The 24008-nt window shown below is 32.2% G+C and overlaps 1 protein-coding gene across 3 annotated transcripts in view; it reads right to left on the bottom strand.

Moving 5' to 3' along the window:
* Positions 1–24008, bottom strand: part of LOC143252175 (nocturnin-like) — an 89405-nt gene that overhangs the window by 49266 nt on the left and 16131 nt on the right. Inside the window, exon 1 of one of the 3 annotated variants that reach the window (XM_076503905.1) lies at positions 16804–21456. The exons of the other annotated variants lie outside the window; for them this stretch is intronic. Coding sequence (XP_076360020.1) covers positions 16804–16956 — 153 coding nt within the window. The 5' untranslated portion in view covers positions 16957–21456. Of the gene's footprint in view, positions 1–16803; positions 21457–24008 lie in introns of those variants that run through there. 3 annotated transcript variants of the gene reach the window in all.

Genomic DNA, 24008 nt, shown 5'->3' with positions numbered 1-24008 from the left:
GCTGAATTTTCCTGAACCTACGTGTTTTCCTAACGTCATGGATGCTTATAATCCGTGATGACGAGAAAACCCACTTGTAGAGAATTATGTTTTAAAAACGGCTGGTATGAGTAGAGAAAGCACTAGTAGAGGAGCGTATAACGTTTCGACCTTCTAACGATAACCGAAGGTCAAAACGTTGTTCGCTCCTCTACTAGTGCTTTCTCTATCCATACCAGCCGTTTTTAAATATATATCATGAATGCTAAATTCAAGGGATGTTTCAGACACCAATCTGTCGTGGAAATCTAATCTATTTCTAAATAAATAGTTTATATATTCTACTTGTACTTGAGTAAATAATAATAAAAAAAAATACTTGTTATATAAGCACCTACCTATTTGGAAAGTCGACAGACGGGTACAGCCTGATTGTTTATTAGAGCCTAACAAGGATTCACAGGTTTGTCAGAAACAAAAATTATGGGTCGAAAGAAACACACACGCCCGCCTATATGTTATATATATATGAATATATAATTCTGTGGTTGTTATAGAACAGGGAAATATTTCTTTTAAACTACGTCAAACTGTAAAGATGTATAAACAAAACGTAGAGCAATTTCAAGCCAACACGAATATTCTAGCATACCCACATAAACTTATCAAACGTAACACAGATACTATCACATTTAAACCGTAGTTTAGTTATGTATGTAAGAAACTCCATTTGTAGTTACTCGTTCTAAACATGGTATTTAATTACAGTAAAAGATGCATAATTTATTTAGAAGTCTACAACATCGAATTAACTTTAGTAATTAGATTTTAATCGGGATTTGTTGTAAAATTTTCTGTTGAAAAACTTGTTTTCATCACAAGTAGAAACAATGAATAAATTAAGTTCTCACTGCCAGATGTGTTGAATAATGTTCTCATCCTCCACAGGTTCGTCTTAACGTCCAGTCACTTAATACTTACATCCTGTACTAAACGTACACAAATATTATTGTTACAGATAACGCCCCTCGCTAGTACAGCGGTATGTCTCCGAATTCACAACGCTAAGGTCAGGGGGTTCGATTCCCCTCGGTGGGCTCAGCAGGTGGCCCGATGTGGCTTTGCGATAAGAAAACACACAAATACACTGTTACAGATACAAAATAATTTACATTCTATATTGTTTTCAGAAATTTTGCGCTAAGTTACAAAAATAACTGTCCCTAGTTTTGAATAGGCTACAGAGAAAGAAAGCGGTTAGTCAACAATACCTTCCGCCAACTCTTGAGCTACCCATGTTTGATCGAATATGGAATTTTACTGTAGTCCAGCCATGGTTGCAACGTGCGAAGCGAGTCTTTGCTAAAAACAGGTCACGAACCATAAATCCTCGGCATGCTGCACTATGAATACGTTTCAGGGGTCGCCTTGGCGAGTTGAACTAAAATGACAGAAATCAAATCTCTCAAGGACGAATTGTTAGCAAAACGAGCACCGCAGAAGTTGGCTGTTTAACGTACCTATTCAACAAGTTTTCGAATATACAAGTTCTATTAATAGCAATCTACAGAAATATACATCCAGTTTCAGGCACGTGTTCCGACCTCAACGTTTAGGGGCATTTCAGTCAAATATACTACTATACTGCATTTGTTTTTCACCACTACAAAAGCCTTGAGTGAAGCTGAAAATTGTGTTTACTGTTCAAATACATACATATTAGTAATGACAATTAGATTCTGAGAAAACGTGGGGGCGTTATAATGTTACGGTCAATCCTACTATATTCGTTGGTAACAAAGTAGCCCAAGAATTGGCGGTGGGTGGTGATGACTAGCTGCCTTCCCTCTATTCTTACACTGCTAAATTAGGGACAACTAGTGTAGCTAGCCCTCGTGTAGCTTTGAGCGAAATTCAAAACAAACCATACAACAGCGAGTATTTTCATGTCTTCTTTCATAAAAATGGCAAATAAGTGATGTTTTTTAAAAAAAATATGTACTTTTTCTTCTTAAATTAATACACTGACAGGTTACGAGTTCTAAAACAGCTGTCTGTAAATTCCGTTTTATTTAGAACACGTTTGTTTAATATTCATCGTAAGAGTGAAATATCTGGTTTAAGTAATTACTTATTTCTAATTCATGTGCCTATTAACAAACATTCTATTGTATCTAATTGTCTTATTTATATCAAATCAAGTACACACGTTTTTTACACTACTGAAAACTGATGTGAGTCACTTGTTCAAATTGCTGCAATACCATGCATATAAAGCAGTTAAGTTCAACATTATTATGTTAACTCTGATATGATCATTAAACTTTGTCACTGACCACCAGCTGTGCATTGTATAACGGATGTGGACACTTTCAGGCTACACGTTAAGCCTAACAGTACACTTAGTTAAGCATCGCTACTTCCAACGAATAAAAGTTTTATCAAATAAACAAACTTACAACGCCTACTGCACACTACTGAGTCACAACGCACACAATAACACAATTTATTTAATAAATTTATAAAGTAATTATCTTTTGTTCATACTAAATAATATATATTATTATATATTAAAGTCATTTGTGTATTTTATCTCAACCTCACGTGTAAAATAAAGTTTATACCTGTAATATACACGATAAGTTAAAATTAAACGCTTTCTTTACCAACATTTATTAATAGCCAGCTAACGGTTACTAAAAAAACAAAGTCGCAACAAGGTTCCCTCACATGTTTTATAAAAGGAAATTTCGTAATTTGTGGGGCAAAAAACAAGAAAAAAGAAAACAACAACAATGGGAAATTGCGTATAAAATTTTGGTGACGTAGATTTTCAGATTTAAATACACAAGAAAAAAAGAGTTATCGACTTTTACCGAAAAAGTGCCCGCCTTATTTTTATAATTTCTGTATCTGGCTATGAAACTATTAAAATGACAACAAACAATTCGTTCTCAGCCCATGCTGTGAAGTAGGGCTTGAATGGCCTTGCTGTTTCCATGAAGATTAACACTTCTAAAGAAACTATGAGAAAAGACAGAACTTAACCAGGTCAGAGCTGCAGGGTAAGAAATAATAACCTGTTCTTACAAGAGCTATTCACTGGGGTGTTATATATCTGAATAGAAAAAAAAACAACAACTAATACTTTCCTAGTAACGTTGTTGAAACCTTGACTAGGTAAGGCAGAGATAGACTTGAGAGACGGCAGTTAGTCGACAGTACTCACTGCCAAACCTTGTTGTGACTTGCTTACATTTTAGTTTTTCTATTACTATTATTTTCTGTTATTTTGTCTTAAGGAAATATATTGTACAGAGTTCTATACACATTTTACACGTTTCTCTCTAAGTTCTTTTGTTGGTATATATTTCTTTACCTACCTTACCCTCACTATTTAAATGCTCACAACGTGCCAGGTGCATTTCTAAAGTTTTGTGCGTGTGGAAGGTGAGGTTAAAAGTATACGGTTTAACTGATTCACAAGCTGACCACAACGCACGTGCTTTTTTTTTATTATTATTAGTTTTATTAACTGCAGTTTCCGCCCTGAAAAGAGAAACAGCGACACAGTATACTAACTCAAATATATAAATGTGGAGTGTGCAATACCAAGTTTATTCACGTCATACAAAGTTATCTCTGTCTTACACACGACACTCAAGTTAACGAAGGTGGGAAAATCAGAGAAGCAACAGTAACTCATAAAGTGATTATGTTCTGGGGATCTCGGTGGGATGTACAGTCAATTGGTATAACTAGTGTTTTACAATGAAATTAAACAGTCTTCTTTGGCTCGTCAAAATCTTAACAAAGATCGACAACTGCGTTTCCAAGAAAACTTCACCCTTCAGAATATACATTCTACTCACACTACTTGAGAAAATAATGAATGAGAAATGCACATTCGTAACAGCTGTTCCCACAGGCACATTAACTTTAAATCAACGATCCGCGAACAAAAAACAACTCAGTCTGGTTTCATGCATTTTCAAGCTCGGAACATGAAGAGGTTTCCAAAACAATGCAGAAAGTAACAAATTTAAATAATATTTCACAGAACAGGGATACAATGTGATTCTTTTTGTTGTTTTTTTATGTTTAACAGTGGTAATTACGCACTGAAATACTGAACTTTACGGCTTGTTTCTCATAAACTTAAATTCATACACACACACACATACACCATTTCGCCAACGGCTAACGACATTGCAGTATTTTGAACGAGGAATGCAGGAAAATTGAAAATAGAACAAACGAGAAATGAAATATTATCACAACCTAACCTTGCTCCCCATTTTTTCCCCCATCGTAACTTAGAGCGCTTTGAGAAAGACCTCTCACGGTGCACTGCAAAGTTTTATAACACGTGTCCGAATTAATAACTCCAGGCTCGGAGTCGCACAAATAGGTCGTATCACACAACATAATTGTATGTTCAGTTCAGCATTTTTTATTTTGTAAACCCTATTGGTTAATTATTCCCAGTCTCACTGAGTCAATCTTAAACATTCTTGTCAGATTGACGCTTTAAACAATGTTAAATATTCTAAAGGAATTCAAGGTCCAAGTATGAAAGTTACTGGGTTGTTTCTCAAACAACCACGTTTATCTTATGGTCAATGAGATGTAGGGTGGCATCACCTCAAAATCGTTACTTGTTGGTAGATGGAAAGCAAAGTATTGTTATGATTTTAAAATAACATTTATGTTATTACTTTAAAATATGTAGTTGCTGTTAAACTTAAATTGAAAACACTCTCTTCAGTTGATAGGTATTCCAGCTCGTAACCTACTACATACATACGTATACAGCTATGTATAGTGTGTAGATATAATGTAATGATTATGTGACAGCCACGACACATGTACCATCGTGATTAACACACCGTTGCAACCATATCGATTCTACACATTTGTTTATGTATACGGTTCCTGTCCTTTTGGACAATTTTCTTTTTTACCGTTTCATGACTGATTTTGACCGTATTACACAAACGTCTAACATATTATACAAACATCCAGACTGTCTTCTTCAACAGAAATCTTTAAGCTGTAATTTAAAAAGGTAACACAAAGTTAAGTTTCAAACATCGGATCGGAATCAAGGTGATAGCTGATGGTAGATGTCAAATTATAGTCAACACTGCGTGATTGTGAGCTTTATTAATACTGCGTATAGAGTAACCATCTTTGAAACTAGCTGTCCATCATTTTGAAGTGACAGATCTGTCTAGTTTGCTTTATTTTTTGGAATATTCACGCAAAGCTACACGAGAGCTATCTGCGCTAGCTGTACCTCAATTAGCAGTGTAAGACTAGAGGGATGGCAGCTGGTCAACACCACCCATTGCCAACTCTTGAACTACTTTCTACCAATGAAATGTAGGACCGAGTGTCATATTATTACGTCCATACAGTTGAAAGAGCAAGCATGTTTGTGTGACGGGGATTCGAACCCACGACCCTCGGATTATGAACCACCAGATGATGGTTAGTATAATTGACCTCGTATTCTGATGTAACAGAGATAATAAACACCATTTTTGTTTTCCAAGTACTACTGTATAAATAAGGCATAGCATAACAAACATGATTAAATAAACTTGATAGTAACAATTTCGAAACCAAATAAACTTCTTTATTGTCATGTGATAAATAAAATTATAACTAACATATTCGCACGGACTTGCATTTGCTATAACCGAGGCAAAAGAATCAGTTATAAACGGTAACATGCATTTTCAATTATAAACCTTTCTCTATACGTTTTGAGCATGAAAGTTTTAAAGCTTTTTTAATGTAATTTTAATACATCGATAATTTCAACAAACTTAGCAAATACGAAAGTTAACTCTAAAGAGGTCTTATATTGCTACAATAGTTCACTTCTATATGCAAGTACAATGAAATTTGAATCGGGTAATCTAGAGGCTAATCTATTAGTATCAATGAAACATTATGACGCGTTTGGGTGTTTAAAGCTTACAATTAGTTTTTTTTTTTTTGTTATTATGACATGAGATCTATCGAAAGGCAAAATAATCTAATATCTGTGCGCTGTTGTGTCACTTCAAACACGTATCCACGTCGATATCACAACAAGCGACCAGAACACAGAAAGGGGCATCACATCCGGGTGCTTGACACTGCTTACAGTAAACAAACGAAGAAACGCGTTACTTTATTTCATACTAGATTGAACATATTTGTTATAATTATAAAACAAGCATATTATATGGAGAAAACGTTGTCATAACAGACTGCTTACACATTGCAGTGTTGGATATGATACGAAACTGATAGTTCTATGTACACTATATAAATTTTTTAAAGTGCTTTAACTTCAAAATCTTTCGATTCCGTTTCCTTATCCTTATGTAAGGAGCGACATTTTCCCGCTGTAGATTCGCCTAATTTTACATTTCTATCGAGCACAGAGCGTCAGTGATGGCAAATTCTTTTTTGTTTGCTTCGTTGGTAAACACAAAGCTACAAAAGGGGATATCTGTACTCTAACCCACCGTGGGTACCGAAAATACTTTTAGCGTTCTAAGCCCTCAACTTTACTACTGAGCCACGAGGGGGCAACATACTGAAAATACCGCGAAGTCTCATCTTTCCTGTGTTTGTTAATAATGCGTATTTCAAGTCGTTAAAACGTTATCTTTCGATAAAGAATTTTCTCTAACGTAGTTAACAGTTGGAATTTTTTTTGAAAAAAGTACAACATATTAGCAAGAAACATAGAAATACCTATGGTTCAAAACGACAAAAAGTTGTTACAATACACTCATTAAACATAGATAAAACTGGGAATAAAGTCACGTACTTTAACTCTCATTCGTAGAAATATCGAGAACATTACACGTCTATATATGTATAAGCTCTTTTGGAAGAACTACTTCCTATCAATTCTACCGTTTGTTGCAGTTAGCCTGATTATTTGTGGACTGAGTTGGCAGTCTTAACGATCCAGTGTCTTTGGTGACTTATAAGAATATAGTCGTTGATATCAACGTACACACGTACCATATTATTCTAGATTCTCTAATAAAAAGCCTGACAGCAGCATGTTACCAGTTAAATATTATACCTTATGCTAAATAACTCACGTTAAAAGAGGCGATAAAGCGAACTCTACAACCGAAAAATTTAGTTCTAGCATAATACAGCTAGTAGAAATTTAAAAAGCTTTAAAGTGCTTTATGTACACGTTAATCCACAAAAATAACATTTTACTATGACAACAATCACTATTATGTATCGCGGGAAATTTTTTCTTGGGCTGTCAAACCAAGTAATTATTTCTTTACAATAGCACTCTTTTAACTTGGTTACGCTTCCGTTCTATTCATTACATTCAAGTTGTTTTATAAGTGTAGTGAGGAAATTAGAAAAAAAATATATTTCTTTCAAAAGAAGCTATACTCAAAATTCAAAAACAAAACCTAGTTCTCTCTTTCAATTTTAAAAGAACAAGTCCTCTTCAGGCACGATGGTTTTACTTACGTGAATAGAACAATGACCACCTAACAGCGGAAATCACAATTAACGTCAAGGATTTTACAATGTATTGAAATTATTAAACAAAGTTGTAGCGTGGAACAGAACTGTACGAACTCTAATTTAAAAGAAACATTGAAAATATTTTAGAAGTTTTTTCAACTTACATATAACGTTTCTTTCAATGTCAATTACAAATTGTGACATGTATCAAACTTCCCAAATAATTTTTCCCCTTTTAACATCCAAATAGTTTATAGATATAAAAAAATATGAAACACTATAATTAAACAATATCTTCAAAAAATATAAAAAACATGCAGAGTTTTAAATTCAAGTGCTTAAAAATAATACTAAAAATATGTCAATTTAATAATAACAATCAGTAATGCTATTGATTACACAGACCTGTAAATTTGAACGTCATAAAAGTTGTTTTGCTTTTAATAACACATTTTCCACAATCCAGCTTCACATATTTCAAAAATAATACTCATTTTTCTATTATATAACGATTTTTATTTTGTCAGAATGAAAAAAACTCTTACTTAGATCAAATTATAACTTCCTTTACCACAAAGTCATCGTATTCTGTTACCATGCACATTCTGCAGTTACTGAAATACACATCCAAATACTCATTAACCTACATTAAATCAGAATTTGGTTTCCTGTAAATACATCCTACTCTTATGTGTTACTGAAATACACATCCAAATACTCATTAAACTATATTAAATCAGAATTTGGTTTCCTGTAAATACATCCTTCTCTTACTTGTTTTATATTTATTTAACCTGATTTCAACCATGAGACATAACAATTTCTGACAATTTTATGCACTCCTGTTCTTCAAATTCCTAAGTTCTCAGTCAAATAAATTGTCGCTTCTTGATTCTTAACCTGAAGATGACCTAGGAAGGTCAAAATGTCATTCTCTCCTTATCAATAAAAGTGTGAATACCCATACCAGCCATTCTGAGATACAACTGTCACTTCACTTCCACTTTTAGTCTCTATATAATAAAATTAAGATTTATAACATTAAATCAGAAACAATACAGTAATCATCCTTATTTTCAATCAATAATGTTTTTGGAACAGCAACAACATTAAATATACAATTTAATTTATTAAAAAAAATCTTCTACATGTTCATACTATTTGGAAAATATTCACATTTACTATTAAACATTAACAGACTTTTGTTATTGGATTCATATCAAGAATATGATTACATGGTTCAACAGAACCACTTTTACAAAGTATGTCTATCTGGTTTAATGTCTTTATCATCACCATAAATTTCCTATTTACACCAAAAACTATTTAAACCAAAAGCATCCAAAAGAAATCTTAAGTTATTTAATGTCTTAATATTTAATAATCTAGATTAACTTTCTCCTAAACAGAATTATATCCATTTGTGGCTCAAGCTCCTTATATTTTCTCTAAACAAACTTGGAATTCTTGTTCAATTAAACTTTTGTTCATCTTTAAACAAATTCTACTATTTTTTGTACCACCCACAACATTTTCATCATATGTTTCTTTCTCAATTTTTTTCTATGCATATTTACTTCACTATTTAAAAATACTTCCTTCCTCACTAACCAAAATTATTTAATGTATTTATATTTATTTTGTCTTTCTTCTCTTATTTCATTTTTTATCTTCCTCAAAATTCTAATTATCTTAGACAGGATCAAGTTCATCTTCATTGAAATAAGTTATTCAGCTTTTTAATTTTTGTTGTGTTCATAAATTTAATTTCTATTTCTACTTGATAAACTAAGAATAATTTGAACACCTGACTTATCTAAATGTATTTCTATTTTCTCTTTTACAAATTCAATAACATTTATTTTCATAGTTTTTTTATTCCTTTACATTTTTATTACACCACTGCTCTTTTCTGACCATTTTCTCTAACAGCAAATGTATAACTATTTAGATTCAGTATTTTTACAGTGATATTATTCTTTTTTTTTGATATTGCCCAATATCATTCACTTCTTCTGTACGTAATGCTTTTATCATGAATCTTATTTATTCCTTTAAGTTGACCTTAAATTCTGGTATTTACTGGTCTTGCATTTTCTCTTTCTTTAAATCTTCCACTGATTTACACAAATTCATGTAAAGTTTCAAAATATTGAATTTCTTTATCCATATTTTTTTCTTTATTTTTGGCATTATTTTCAACTTGTCATCATGACAGATGCCAAGTTGAAAAGTTTAAAATGTTATATATGTGAACCTGGGAATTAAATTAATCAAAATGTACAAATTTTGCATAAACTTTCAATAAACAAAATAACAATTAATAACTAACTTATTTTTAATTTCACTTAACCAGTTCACAGAATTAGAATTGAAATTACCAGCATCTACAATCAATACCACAAATTTGAACAGTGACCTTTTCTACAATTACTTCTGGATTTTTGTATGTCCACCACAGAGAATTAATTAGATAAGTTATACCTTTACCAATACTATTATCTCCACAACAGTATAAGGGCCAAAGCTGTTTTAAATATACAATTTGAATGATTTACTGAGCTGAATATAACAAAAACTAAGCAAATTGAAAAAAACAAAAAACATGATATATAATAAATGGATAGATTTGTAAAATCTCTCTTTATAATTTTATCATTTATACAACAACAACAGAATAAAATCACTATTTTTGATATTAGATGACAAAATTACATTGTTTAATAGTTCATTTAACACTGTTCATCCACTGTTTCTGATGCTTCAACAATTTATTGAACATCCTAACACTACAATGAGAATGTGTTAATGATTCATTGAATACTGTTAAGACTAGAGTGTCCTTATCTTGTTAATAAACAGTTTATCATCCACTGATTTACCAATAAACAGTAAATCTGACTGGAAACATACTGTGTAATAAATTACAACATCATTTGTTTTTACAACATTAGAGGTAAACATTGCTGCCAATAATGTTTCTTTGCATGACACGAAGACATCTGTGTAAGAGAGATCTGTAACAATTCACATTCATTTCTGTAATAATTCTACAGTAAAATTACTTTTATTTGTTCAAATGATGACAAGAAAAAGACAAGCTTAACTGGTCAAGTGATAATACAACTTCAATTGCTTTAAAATAATTTAGAATCACATATCACATTTTACAAAATCAGGTAAATGACACAAAATCATTCATTATTTCTAAGTATAAGAAATATTTTTATTCAAGTATTTATAGTGAAATATATGTAGTAAAACATACTTATTTGAATAAATCATTTTTAATAAAAAGGTAACAGAAATAGTTCATGAAAAGATAAAACTTAAAAATGTAGTTAAAACATATGAAAGCAATAGTACAGATAACACAGTATAGTATATCTAATGAAACCAAGGATGCAACACTACAATAATGAAATATTCACAAGGCTCCCACAAAACTAGAATCTTGTAGACCTAGTTCTGGTTATTCCTATAAACACTTATAACCATTCAAAATACAAGTTTTTTTTCTGCCACAGCTGTAACACACTAAAAAGATCTCTGAAAACAATGATGATAAACACATTTTTGAATATGCTTTACAAGTTGGTTTTGCTATGTAATAGAGATTTGTGATGTTTGTAATTTCAAACTAATTTACATGGTAGCTTGACTTAAAAATACAAACTGACAAAAATCGAGATTAATAGATACTTAAGTAAAATACAAAATCAGTTTTAAATACGTGTTAGTTCAGGTGTTATAATATGTAAAGAAAACTGTTTTTACATTTGTTTGGCAAAAATAAATGTTTATTAGAACAAAAACTGTCAATTTCAACCAAAATCATATACACATCACAAAAAATATTCAGTGTATTCACAAATAAACAGCTTGTAAAACTTAAACATTTCTCAAAAATCATTATTTTACAATAAAGATTCTATATACAAACAGTGGTTATCATGTCTAAAGTTTTGAAAACCTTTGATAATAATGCTGCATATCCATGCTTCATCGGATTAACAAAAATACAATAACCTTAACTTGTTAATTATATTAATTTAGTAATCTGTTTTAATAGTTTACAACTGCTGATGAGTTTACTTTTTTTTCCCAAGAATCTTTAACCATTACCTGGACCTATTTAAAAACACTGTTTTTATGACTACGGATGTTTTTTTGTTTTTACCTTTTACAAATGACCACACATTTTGTAGGATGTTCCAAGTTAATGAGTCAATTAGTAACAAATAGCTACATCCTCTTAAGTACAAGACTAATATTCAACTAATCATATTCAATGGTCAATATCAAATATACGAGTTCTCTATGTCAGTACAAATGGTTTAAGAACAGTTCTAAGTATCTGAATGTTTTCCTTTATTCATATAACATCGAGAAATGGTCAGTTATAGAATCAACATTCAGGGTGCTTTAACTGCTATATGTATTTTAACAAACTCTTAAGCTCTCATAACACAGAAGTTCACGTACTTCTACACTGGTGATTAAAATTGATGGAAAGTTATAAGCATGTAAAGTGATGAGTTCCAAGCCAATTGCACTACATTATGTAATAAAATTTTTACTTTTTCTTGTTTCTGGACAGAAAGTGTTATTTCCCAATTGCTTATGCCTAAAGTAAATGGAAAAGACCTATTTTTCTCTTCAAACTTTGCTTTTGAGACCTGGGAGTGTATAATGAAAACATGATGGGAGAATATTTTTGGAGCTAATACATGAAAGTAATTACAGTTGCAAATCTGGAAAAACTACTCACTTCTAAACATTTTTGTATAATGTTAGTATAAATACACGTAAATCTTGATTCATATGTTGTTTTAGTCAGACCTTATGTAAATGAAAATGTGCAAGTTTGCCTGTTTTTACATAGAAAATAGGTTAATTTCTAAATTTCATTATCCAGGTCGCAAAAGCAAAGTTTGAAGGGAATAATGGCCATTTTCTGTACCTTTACAACATAAGCAATTAAGAAATAACACATACTATCCAGGAACAAAATTTGTGTTACATTGTGTTATTTTCTCATACATTTGAATAATGAATCTTTCACACATGATGATTTTCCCATCAAACATGCCATAGAAACACTTCATCTTTTGCTGAAATTATTTTTTTTATTTTAACAAACATTTGTTCTGCTGCAGGCATTCTTTTGTTCATTGTAACACTGACCAGGTAAATCATGATAAGAGTCTGTCTCTAAACGTAACACATGTTAATGCTTGCCAAAACTTACTCCATTTCTCTGTGATTGATGAAATCAATATCTAACTGACAGAATATAATGAAAAATTAACTGCACTTAATTTTCACAACAGCTGTTTTTTAATTCAAAATCAGTGACACAGCTATGAAATTATTTGGATATGCAAAGAATGAAATATAATCTGGTGGTATTTGTTATTTTCAACATGAACAGCTCCTTATAAGACATGTGGACTAAAGGACCAATCAGAAACCCCAAAATTTAGGCACAGCAATCTTTAGTTAGAAATGCTGACTAGAAGCACCTGCTACTTAAGTGGTTTCTCTTTTAAAAAATACACACAGTCAAAAGTTTGAATGATATTTGGAAGCATGTCATTCACTCAAACTTTGAACTCTCTGATCCACTCTGACACATTAACCAATTAAAAAAAGAGATAAAAGAAAGTGGATAACTTCACTCTCACAATGCATTATTGATATCATGACATGGTACTTGCATCATGAAAATTTAAAAACATAGTCGTACATATCCAATAACAATACACATTAGGCATTATTCTAATAACAAATTCTGCAAATGTTTCTTTTTTTGTTTTATCACAAAACTACATAGGGCTATTTGTGCAGCATCTGCCTCAGAGATTGAGCTCTTACATCTAAGTCACTGTAGGATTGCAATGTGTAGAATGTTAGACAAAAACTATTCTTTATATGCAAGTAAGCAAGCTACTTGTAAACTACAGCTCATATAAAGTTGTACTGAAATGGCATGTATAAGAACTACATTTTGACATTGTTTAGTTTTGGTTTGTTTTTGTATAGTGTGATACCACCAAAAACTGATAGCTTTTAGAATAAATGCATAACATTCCTTTCCACTGGACAATATTCATACTCAAATTATAAAAAATGTGTTCATATCAGAGATCAAAATTTTCCATGGTGTTAATGCACCTTGTATTTAAATATTGCATGAAATAAAAAGCTATATGAAGGAACATGAGGCACTAGTATTATCCATAAAGGGATTTGCAAGAAATCATACTCTAACCATGGTAATAACGTGAAAACCTACAAAAACAAAGGCCAGTTTCAAAAGTATTTCCACACGTGCTTTGGACAACAGTCACAAACATAACAAAAAAGGACCTCTGCCTGAAATTAAATAGGTATTCATGTTATTACATACTAAATTAGGCTAACCAAGTCACCAGATCCATTCTCTATAGATTTCTGTGTGACTAAACAATTGAAACAAGTGATGGAAAACAACTGTCATTTTGCACTGGTAACCATGCTGAGAGGGGTGATGTGGTGTAAGATGAAAACCTTACAAAATGGCCTTTAGAAACTGAAACTAATGTTGCAGAACTATAGTAAAGATCTATGGTAAATTAGATATAGCATGACTGGACATGGTTATATGGACTGCAAAATCACAGTGAGGTTCCACAATCACTTTATTATAACAAAGTCACCTCTCTATAGATGGTTCATAATTTGAACAACGGAATCCAAAAATGCATTTTTGTTTTTGTTGTTATGGATAAGACTAAACAAAACGCTATCTTCATGCTGCCCTCTACAGGCAATGAAACTTGATTTCTGGCATTACCAGCCCAAATATTTGTTATATACAGAAGGTATATACAGGATTTTTTTTGGATAAGGTGCAGTTCAATATAATACAATCACTTGAAAAGTGCACTAAGTCAAAGCTTTAGTGCATTTCAGAAATAAAATAGAAAAGAACTGCTAGAAAGCAAGTGTAAAAATTTGAGCATGAAGAAACTGAAACATTTACTGTTCAGGAAAATTACTTCGAAATTGGCAGTTATTTGTTCTTTTAGAAAAGTTTGTTTTTGCTCTTATGTCATACCACAAATGTGAATACAGACAAATACACACACATGAAACACATACACATAGGTATTAGGATGAAACTTGTATTCACAGGTATCAGAATAAAACAGGTTTACCAACTGCTTTTAGTTCTTCAGTTCTATGAGCACAACATTATTTCATTAATTTTAACAGAACAATGTATTGTAAATTTTTCCACTATCCACATTCTTCTTTTTAAAAAAAAATTTTGTGTAAAATTTACAAGTCTTTTCAAAATTGATGAAATTTACTCGCACAAAAGAACAGCTAGAATAAAAGGTATTTAAATGAGATATATCTGTAACAAAAATCATATGAACTTTTAGAGCTACTTTACAAGTAATGTCTAGAACAGGTCTAGTTTGTTTTTGTTTTTTTAAAGTGTATATACTGTGATAAGAATTTTCATTTTTGTTAATCCTGCAAAGTGCTATCTTTAATGTGTATACCAGAAAGGAACTAAAATTAATTAATTAAATAGTAATGCTCTGGTAAATGTAAAATGGATGTGATGGTGGATAATGTTACATAAAAGAACTTTGTTGATACAAATTTTGATTAGTTCACTTCACATGTGTCTGTCTCTTTCAAGTGAGAGTAGCTAGACAAAAATAGGGGATTGCAATCCACATCTTTTCAGCACACATTGCAACGTGTAACAAAAGTGAACTTTCTTTGAACCTGAGATCTACAGGATAGGCTAAGGCACGTTTGACAGCACATTTTGATCTCCAGCAAGGCACTTTCACTATCACCCCTCCATGTGTGACTGTCTATTTAGGTTAGTTCAGAGATGAAGTTATAACATTCCTTTGAAATTATACCAGTACATAAATATTATGAAAACTTTATATTATCATCAAATTAATAGCTTGATTTTATAATGTACACATATTAATGAGCTCAAACAGCATAAACTACTAAATCACGAGGCAATCTCAATCTTGTGGTTATCCATAGCACTCATTTGTGAATAATTTCTGTTGGGAGTTATATCCAGTTCTTCCAAATATCTGATCTTCATTACTCAGTTTATGAGGTGCAAGGGGCCAGAAATATACACAACTTTCATTACAATAAATACAAAAAACAGGTAGTTTTAAAATACCATCTCAACTCTCCTACCATTTACAGTTGCCACTCTGAGAACGTTTAGAAACATCCTGTACTAAACATGCCAATCAGTGTTGATAACGTTCCTTTTCCTTAGTGGAAAAGGAGGTTACAATTTTCAAAATACGTTTTCCATTCAATGAACAGTTCCCTTTTAACATCTATAAAAGCAGCAAAAGGAAAAAAAGAAGAAAGAAAAACAAGCTAACTTACATATGTAAAGTCTTTTAATTTTAAGATACAGCCTGTTTTACATGATATTTTCCAATGCTGTAAGTGCTAAAAATGGGTCTGTCTTCAACGATGTCGTCTCCCCACAAAAAAAGTCTATATCCTATAAAATTTTTGGAACATATGGAAAGTGTTTGATATATTAGCGTTAGAATAGTTTATGAGGCGTAAAGCTGTTAATTAACAGTGATCAATGGGATATCAAAGTATTCTATTTCCAAAACATCTATAATAGGCTAATGGAAATTTTTGGTAATCCTAAAGCCAGCAAAAAAAACACCAAAAAAACTATACAGCACTTAACGAAATAATTAAAACTTTCAAGTGTGAAGAACGTCATACTTTTATATAAGGAAGCAGAAGACAAAAATATTTTGTAACAAATATATCGTTTTCGAGAATATGTTTCACAGTATTTTTTGTCGGATAACTTTCACACTATTATAATGATAACAGTATACATAACAAGGCTACATTGAATTTTATCTTCCGAGACTCATCTGACTGGAAGAGACGTGCAATTAATTCTGCATTTCGAACCGAGTATTACATTTTAAAAATAAAACATGTCGCTTTATTTATTGCATTATTTCATTGTGCAGTTTATTATTATTTACGTTCATGGCTCTGCGTTTGATGACAATACACAACGTGGCCACCTCTATAACAGATAATACTGTTTGTTCCCTTTATGACGTCTGTTATAAGTGTAACGAATACAAAAAAAGTTAAATTTCCTTTCGTGCACATGTCACATACTGCTAATACTGCCCATTATAAAAAAAAACGTGACCTCGTTAATACGTCTTTTGATATGCACAGCAGCATTTTAAAGTCAAAATATCACAAGAATTGAGACTTTACCTTTATAAAGAATCCACAGAAAAAACAATGATTGAAGTACGTTGCATTGTGTGCATTGCATTCGTTAAGTTTACGCCCGTGAGTACCTCTCCCCTCTGCACGCGACTGGTGTATGATATCAGACGTCAGAGAATATGGCCAAACTGGTCGCATGCGTTACGAACCTTGTCTACGCTCCTATGAATAATATGAGGGGTGATTACAGCTAACGAAATAATGCGCTATAGTTATCATTACACATACTTAAATTATCATCAGGCATACATTACACATACTTTTCACAGACATACAGAAACCTTTATACTGAGTTGACCATAGTACAAACCCATCTAGCGCAGCCTGATCAGTAGAAATCACGACTTTCGTATGAACCACAAAACTTAAGTTATAATAACTTTAGAAATCTGTAAAAAAAAAACACTAAAGAATTCAATAAAATAATTTTAAAGCAATGAAAACTACAAAACAAACTAATCTCAACATCTGTACTATATATTCATATATATGTCTATGACCTTTCTTTCCACGCCAGTTCCACGTATTAAATATATGTATAACCTACATCAATTCCGTCAAACAAAGTGGTCATTTTCCTCATTGACTTTTATTAGAAAATAAAACAAACAACCCCGTCGCTACTTCTTTTGCAGGATGTCTACACTACTGTAGTTCTTCAAGAAATACAAACATCAATAACTCTTGTTTTCCATTTTCCATTTTCCGATATTACATAAACAGATAATGCTTATAATTTTCCTTCTGTCTCAAGAACGAAAACAAGTTTCTAATTCATTGTACCAGAATGACTTCTTTTATAACGAGGTTTACAATAGCTCGTCAGACCTGACATAAAAATAAAACAAGTTAGCATCTTTCCAAAGTCTGCAGGGTGTAATTTTTTTATTTAACAGTGCTTTGAAAACCTATTACTTTTCATATATTCAAAATGACTTTGTGCTACATTTCTATAGATATAAAATTCTTGAAGAACAAATGCTTTTAATTATTCCGTTTTACTTTTTTGTAACGAGAGAAAACTACGTCAAAAGAGGCGTTGTCAGTAACTCGTGTGTAATCTAGGACACCTTTTGAAGACCTTGACGACTTAAAATTCCGTCCAATTCAATGCACCTTAAAATGACACATCTAAATAAATAGCTCAATCATCTGCCAGATATTCCGTGCTATAGTTATTAATGAATCATTTGCACATATCTAAACCTAGTATCGACACGTTTTAACCTATGAATAAAAAAAATACACACGTCAATCCTCCATGCGACAGAATCGTTACTTCGTACGTATATGATACTTATGTAATCGAAGATGCACTCAAAGGAGCTCTAAAAGTATGTTATAAGCGACTTTTCTTTGATGGGCCGAGGTTAATAACACAAAATATTATTGTCAAAGGACTCGGACGGAGGTTCTTCTACCCGTGTAACGGCTTACCTACGATCGGGGTCTCACACTACAAGTCTTCTTTCAAAGAAAACTGCAGACAGGAAAATGAAATGTTGTATAGTTTTTTTACAGACTTCTCCTGACTTGTGTCTAGTTTTGGAGACGTTGCAGAGTTATTCATCACGAAACGTTGTCTTCAATTGCATCATTATTAAAATTTTAGCTTAGAGAATGAAACTGGTTTCAAACGATTAACTGTTTATGTCAGTTGTTTTTCTACCTCAAGGTGCGTTTTTTGTATTCAAAACTACTACAGAAGCACATCTTTGGACTATCATACACAAAAGCAAATTATTCGATTATCATACACAAACGCAGACTCTTGGATGATCACACGCAAAAGTAACAATACTAATCAGATATTACAAATATTGTTTAACGACTTTAAAGTAACAATACTAATCAGATATTACAAATATTATTTAACGACTTTACTCACTTAAAAGTCTGTATTGAAACCTTTCATGTATTGTGCATTGTCAGTGAAGATATTTGCTCCCAAGAACAAGTATCTAACAACTATTATTTGATTTTGCCATAGTTCACACACATACGAAAACTTTAGTCACTTTGTTGCTGTAGAATTAAAAATCAAATCGACCAATAAAATAACTATTTGTATCTTCGGCGATGCTACTAAGGCCATCTACCGCCGTACCTAATCTTGAACTACTAATCAGAGGGAAAACAAATTGTTAGTACCAGTGGTTTCGATTTTTACTTAGCATCCATTAATCTTTCGTTGATGTTTTAATTCAAAAAATGAAATCAAAGTTGTTGTTACAAAGAGCGAAGCTACATAAAAAGCTTTCTGTGCTCTGCCCACCACGGATATCGAAACCCGTTTTCTAGCAGTTTAAATCCTCAAACATGCCACTGTGTCTCTAGGGGAAATCAAAGTTAAACAGCCAGCTAAAAACACCACTGCATCTCAAACTATATAGCCATCTTACGATGGAAACATTTGGAACCTTAGCCAGTAGCTCACCCACCATCCACGTTAAGGAACCGACTGACAAGCTGATAATAAACCCACAGCTTAAAATGTGGAATCGAATTTGTCTCGTCAGCTCCAAAACCTCAGAGCTCTACCACAACCCCCTCACATAGAATAAAATATCTTTCAAGGAATGACATAATCAACGGAAGGCAACTGATTCCTTAACACAGTACCATAAAACTGTAATGTGGTTTTTTTCCTTAACACAGTACCATAAAACTGTAGTGGTTTTTTTCCTTAACACAGTACCATAAAACTGTAATGTGGTTTTTTATTTCACATTCGACATTATCTGAACTCATTATATTGTGATAATAATATTTGGTTATTTTCTCTACTTATTTTAACTAGTAAGCATGCTATAAACCCCTAAGAACAAATTTCGTTTGTAACGTTAAGTTATAAACTATCCTACTGTTTGCTGTGATACTGTTTAAAATACAGCATTTGGTAAATGTTGCTCACAATAGCAGAACTAGAACAAACAAAGCCAGAAAGACAAACTTTCATTGCCCCAAATTTTTCAAGCCTTCTGTTAATAATTTAAGAAAATTACAACAGCGAATCTGGCGATGTATAAAATGCTTTAAATCGGTAGCACAGGCGTCCGGATCTGACCCGATTTCTAATACACTCAACTCGACTCTCCCTCCCATAACTTTCGTTAATATTACGATTTCATACGTTGAATTGAGTTTTGAGTCCAAAATAACGGCTCACTGTGAACAGGTAAAGCTATAACATGAATCTGGTAACTGGATGTAAGATAAAGACAAGAAGTTTCACTTGTCATGTCCTTCCTTCATGTCCGTCAAAACAAGACCGAATTGCAACAAACTGTAAAATATTTGCAGGGGAGTAAAGCTCCCTCCAAAACAAAACCCATAGTTCCAGTTTACCTTCCGCAGACGTACTTCAAACAAGCTGATTCATTTCTGATGTGCCCCTCACACAAACATGTTTTGCTTCCCACATTTTATTACAAGTTTCTCTTGAAGAAACTTTTCATTTTAATACCAAAAACATTCAATCAGTTAAGACTCAATGAGCAAGATATTTTTGTTTAAGAAGCCATATCAAAAACGTAAATTGAAGATATACAATATCGAACATGATGTAACATAAAGGCTTTGTAGAGCCTTATTTTTCTTATGACAGATACCTTGTTACCAAAAACATGATCAAAACAACTCAAACCTACAACATGAAAAGAACTGCAAACCACATAAATCATATTTCTATTGTATCATCCACTTGCATGTATCTAAAATCAGATCCTGAGTGTTTCCTCAGATTCATTGTAAACCTTTTCAAATGATGAATAATTGTTATTCCTCTACCACTGAAAGTTCTGAACGTATTTAACAAGTTCGTTTTCAAGTTCATTTTCGGGATAACTACAGGTTTGAATAAAACAAGTTAGCAAAACACATGTTAGAATTATTTAATGCAGTTTAATACTAACGAAAATATATTTGTAGGTAAAAAAAAGTAGAATATATTATCAACTCCTACACAGCTTCATTAAACATACTAAAAATCCTAAACTTTTTAGCAAAATTTTAATCACTCTAGACTGAAATTATACGTATTAATTAACGGTAAGTCCTAAACAGATGTATCAATAAGATAACAAAAATGGAAGACTGACTGGCAAACAACATCTTACAAAATTAATCTACAGCACGATCTCAAATACATCAATAGACTGACAAGTAGTAGTTGTGAACCAAATGTTGAAGACATTCTAACACTTGAATTGATGACTATACGTTTGTTGTTGATGTTGTTCCGTTCTTCACACCAAAGCCACATTATACTATCTGTTGGGTCAATCGCGTGGAATCAAACCCCGGATTTTAGCGCTGCGATTCCGTAGATTTATTGCTGTCCCGCCAGCGACAATAATTATAAGAAATAAAAGAGGGCCAATTGGTTTCGAATACATAAAAATACGATATTTTGTAGTAACTGTTCATTACATAAAAACACTAAATGATAGGTTCTCATTCGCTGTATACATAAAATCACGACATATGAAAAAAAAAAAAGCTGTGTAAACATATCATCCACTATCTACGGAAAACTTATGACCATATGTACGATAAATCTCAATTATTTTAATGTTTATTTGGGTGAGTACGTATATTACACATGGGAATAATTTAGCATAAGCACATATATATACAGACGGACATTTTGACGTGCTGACGACGTTACCACACGATCCCATATCGCCATTTAAAGTGGTATTTCATTTCTTCTATAAATATACGATGTTCACGGTACATCTGGGATTGAGGGCTGTAAAATCTTGAAGAAAGCGAGGTTGAAGATGAGTGAAACGTATCTGAAATAACGAAATGAGCCCAAGTGTCTTTGTCCATGGACTCCCATCTGTAATCACGAATACCTCTTTCCACTTGGGCAAACAATCGACGAGCGGTGCGAATATCAGCTCTGATGTTAACTATATCAGTCTTGAAATGTTCTAACCGCCGGTGACCTTCTAGCATATGAATCTTCGATGTGTCCATTTCAGACCTTGAGCTCTCCCTGGTAGTAAACATGCTGGCATTCTTAATCTGCACATGAAAAAAAGTTGGTTAAGTGTGTAAATGGAAACATGATGGGATTTGAAAACGTGTATCCAAATACATCATATTAAAATGAGTTGGTTCACATCAATTATTTAATTGTTGCTAAGCACAAAGCTCTACAATGGGTTATCTGTACTTTGCTCACTGCAAGTAACGAGCCCCGAATTTTAGGGTTAAAGGTACTTAAGCTTTCCAGTGAAACACCGTGGTGGAGACATTAACGACAACCTAAAACGGTCAATAATTTTTATATTTACTTTACTCACCTAACATTTCACGAAGGTGTACTTCTGGTCTATTTGCAGCCCTAAAAACATGACATACATTATTGGTATATGTATGTACCTTACATTAGTTCTGGCATACAAGTCGAACTAGTGTCTACAAATTAGTTTACCGTCTTGAACATGCTCATTTCTTTCGAAATTTGTTCTCCTGCCCATGCCATAATTTTGAAGTAAAAGTAACCTTGCTCTGGTCCGAACGCTCACAAATAGTAAATCCCTGTACAATGGGTTTTCCCGACATGCAATACGGTATAGTAACAAAACGACGTCTTAGGATACTAGAAAAATGGCGAACATTGGAGTTAAATCAAAACCGAAGGAAGCCTAATTAACCGAATGATTCATCAAAAAATTATATCTTACTATCTTTGTACCCAACATATTAACTATTTCTAAACCTAAAGTATAAAAAAGCAGGAAAAGAAACGATATTTAATTAATATACTTCAAACATTTAGAAATCAGATGCAACTCGAAAAGCCGAGAAACAGCAGTTAGAATAATACAAAACAACGTAAACAAATACCAAATTTTCTTATGGTGCATTAAAAAAAGTGAATTCAAAAGAGTGAAAAAATTTTTAAAGACAAAATAGTCACAGTGACGCTAACCGTTAGAGATTTGTTTCAGTTCCGTTTTTACTGAAGCCATACCGTATTTTCCCGAATATAATGCGTACATTTTTACACTACAAATACCTCCGAAAAAATTAACTGCGCATTACATAAAAAAAAACTACTACCAAAAATCCTTGAATCATCACTTAAAGATTTCAAAAACTATTGCATCTTCAAATCAATGAACGAGACGGATGATGACATGCTGTTGAAAACAAAGAGAATGAAGAAAATGTTCAAGAAAGCAATTCTGACGAATGCGACGGTAGCAGTAATTGTACCAATGATGAAGATTTATGTAAAGGTGAACGGTTAGCTCAATGTAATACCACGTATAAACTTTTCAACAAAGTTTGTAAAATTGACACGTAAACAAAGTTTCAATGAAATATTTCCAAAAATGCTTAATACATCGACAGTTATTTACTGTATTTAAAAACTACTCAGTATATTTTGTACAGCAGATAGATAAAAAAAAAATTCAATTTAACCTTTGATGATTGGGTATGAATTATATTCGAGAAAATACGGTACAACAAAATATTGTATAATAAACCAAACAAAAACAATTTTACACGGTCACCCCTACCATCTTTTATCAAAGTTCTTTTTAAAGATAAATTACCGATAACTCACTATTTGTAATTTGCATTTAATAGAAAGCTACTCACACGATTTACATCTGTCCTAAATTGTAAGCACGTGACCACAGGAAAGACAGCCAATCAGCAGCACTCTATCCCCCATAATCTAAAATAAGGATCTGACTATCACTATATTAATGCACCCACATCATTTAAAGTGAGAGGGAAAAAAAGGCATATTTTATCGTATCACGCGGATTTGAGCATGGTTCGACAACTTCCAAACACTGAACTCTATCATATATAGAAAACAAAAATCCTATTGCGCAATTTTTAACAACCATTCTGTATCCAAATTCAAACAATATTAATTTATTAAACTTTGTTTCACACTAATAAAAAAAAGAACAAGAAAATGACAGAAGTGTTGTTCATAAATACAGAACTCATCTATCTGATCCTCGAGAGTACTTTATGGTTCTATTATTCTTATTTCAGATTCGTTGGAAAACAATGCGTTAAAAACCGAATAAACGCAATATAATTTTCTGCAAAACTCGCACGAAATGGTCACATCCCTGTGATCTATGATAAAATTCGTAACTTTATGATAAGAGGATTCTAACAATTTGTTTTATTTGTCAACTCACATC

This window comes from Tachypleus tridentatus, chromosome 6, assembly GCF_004210375.1.
Source record: "Tachypleus tridentatus isolate NWPU-2018 chromosome 6, ASM421037v1, whole genome shotgun sequence".
NCBI lineage: Eukaryota > Metazoa > Arthropoda > Merostomata > Xiphosura > Limulidae > Tachypleus > Tachypleus tridentatus.
Note: the sequence above shows the minus strand (reverse complement) of the source record. Positions and strands in the feature narration are given on the sequence as shown.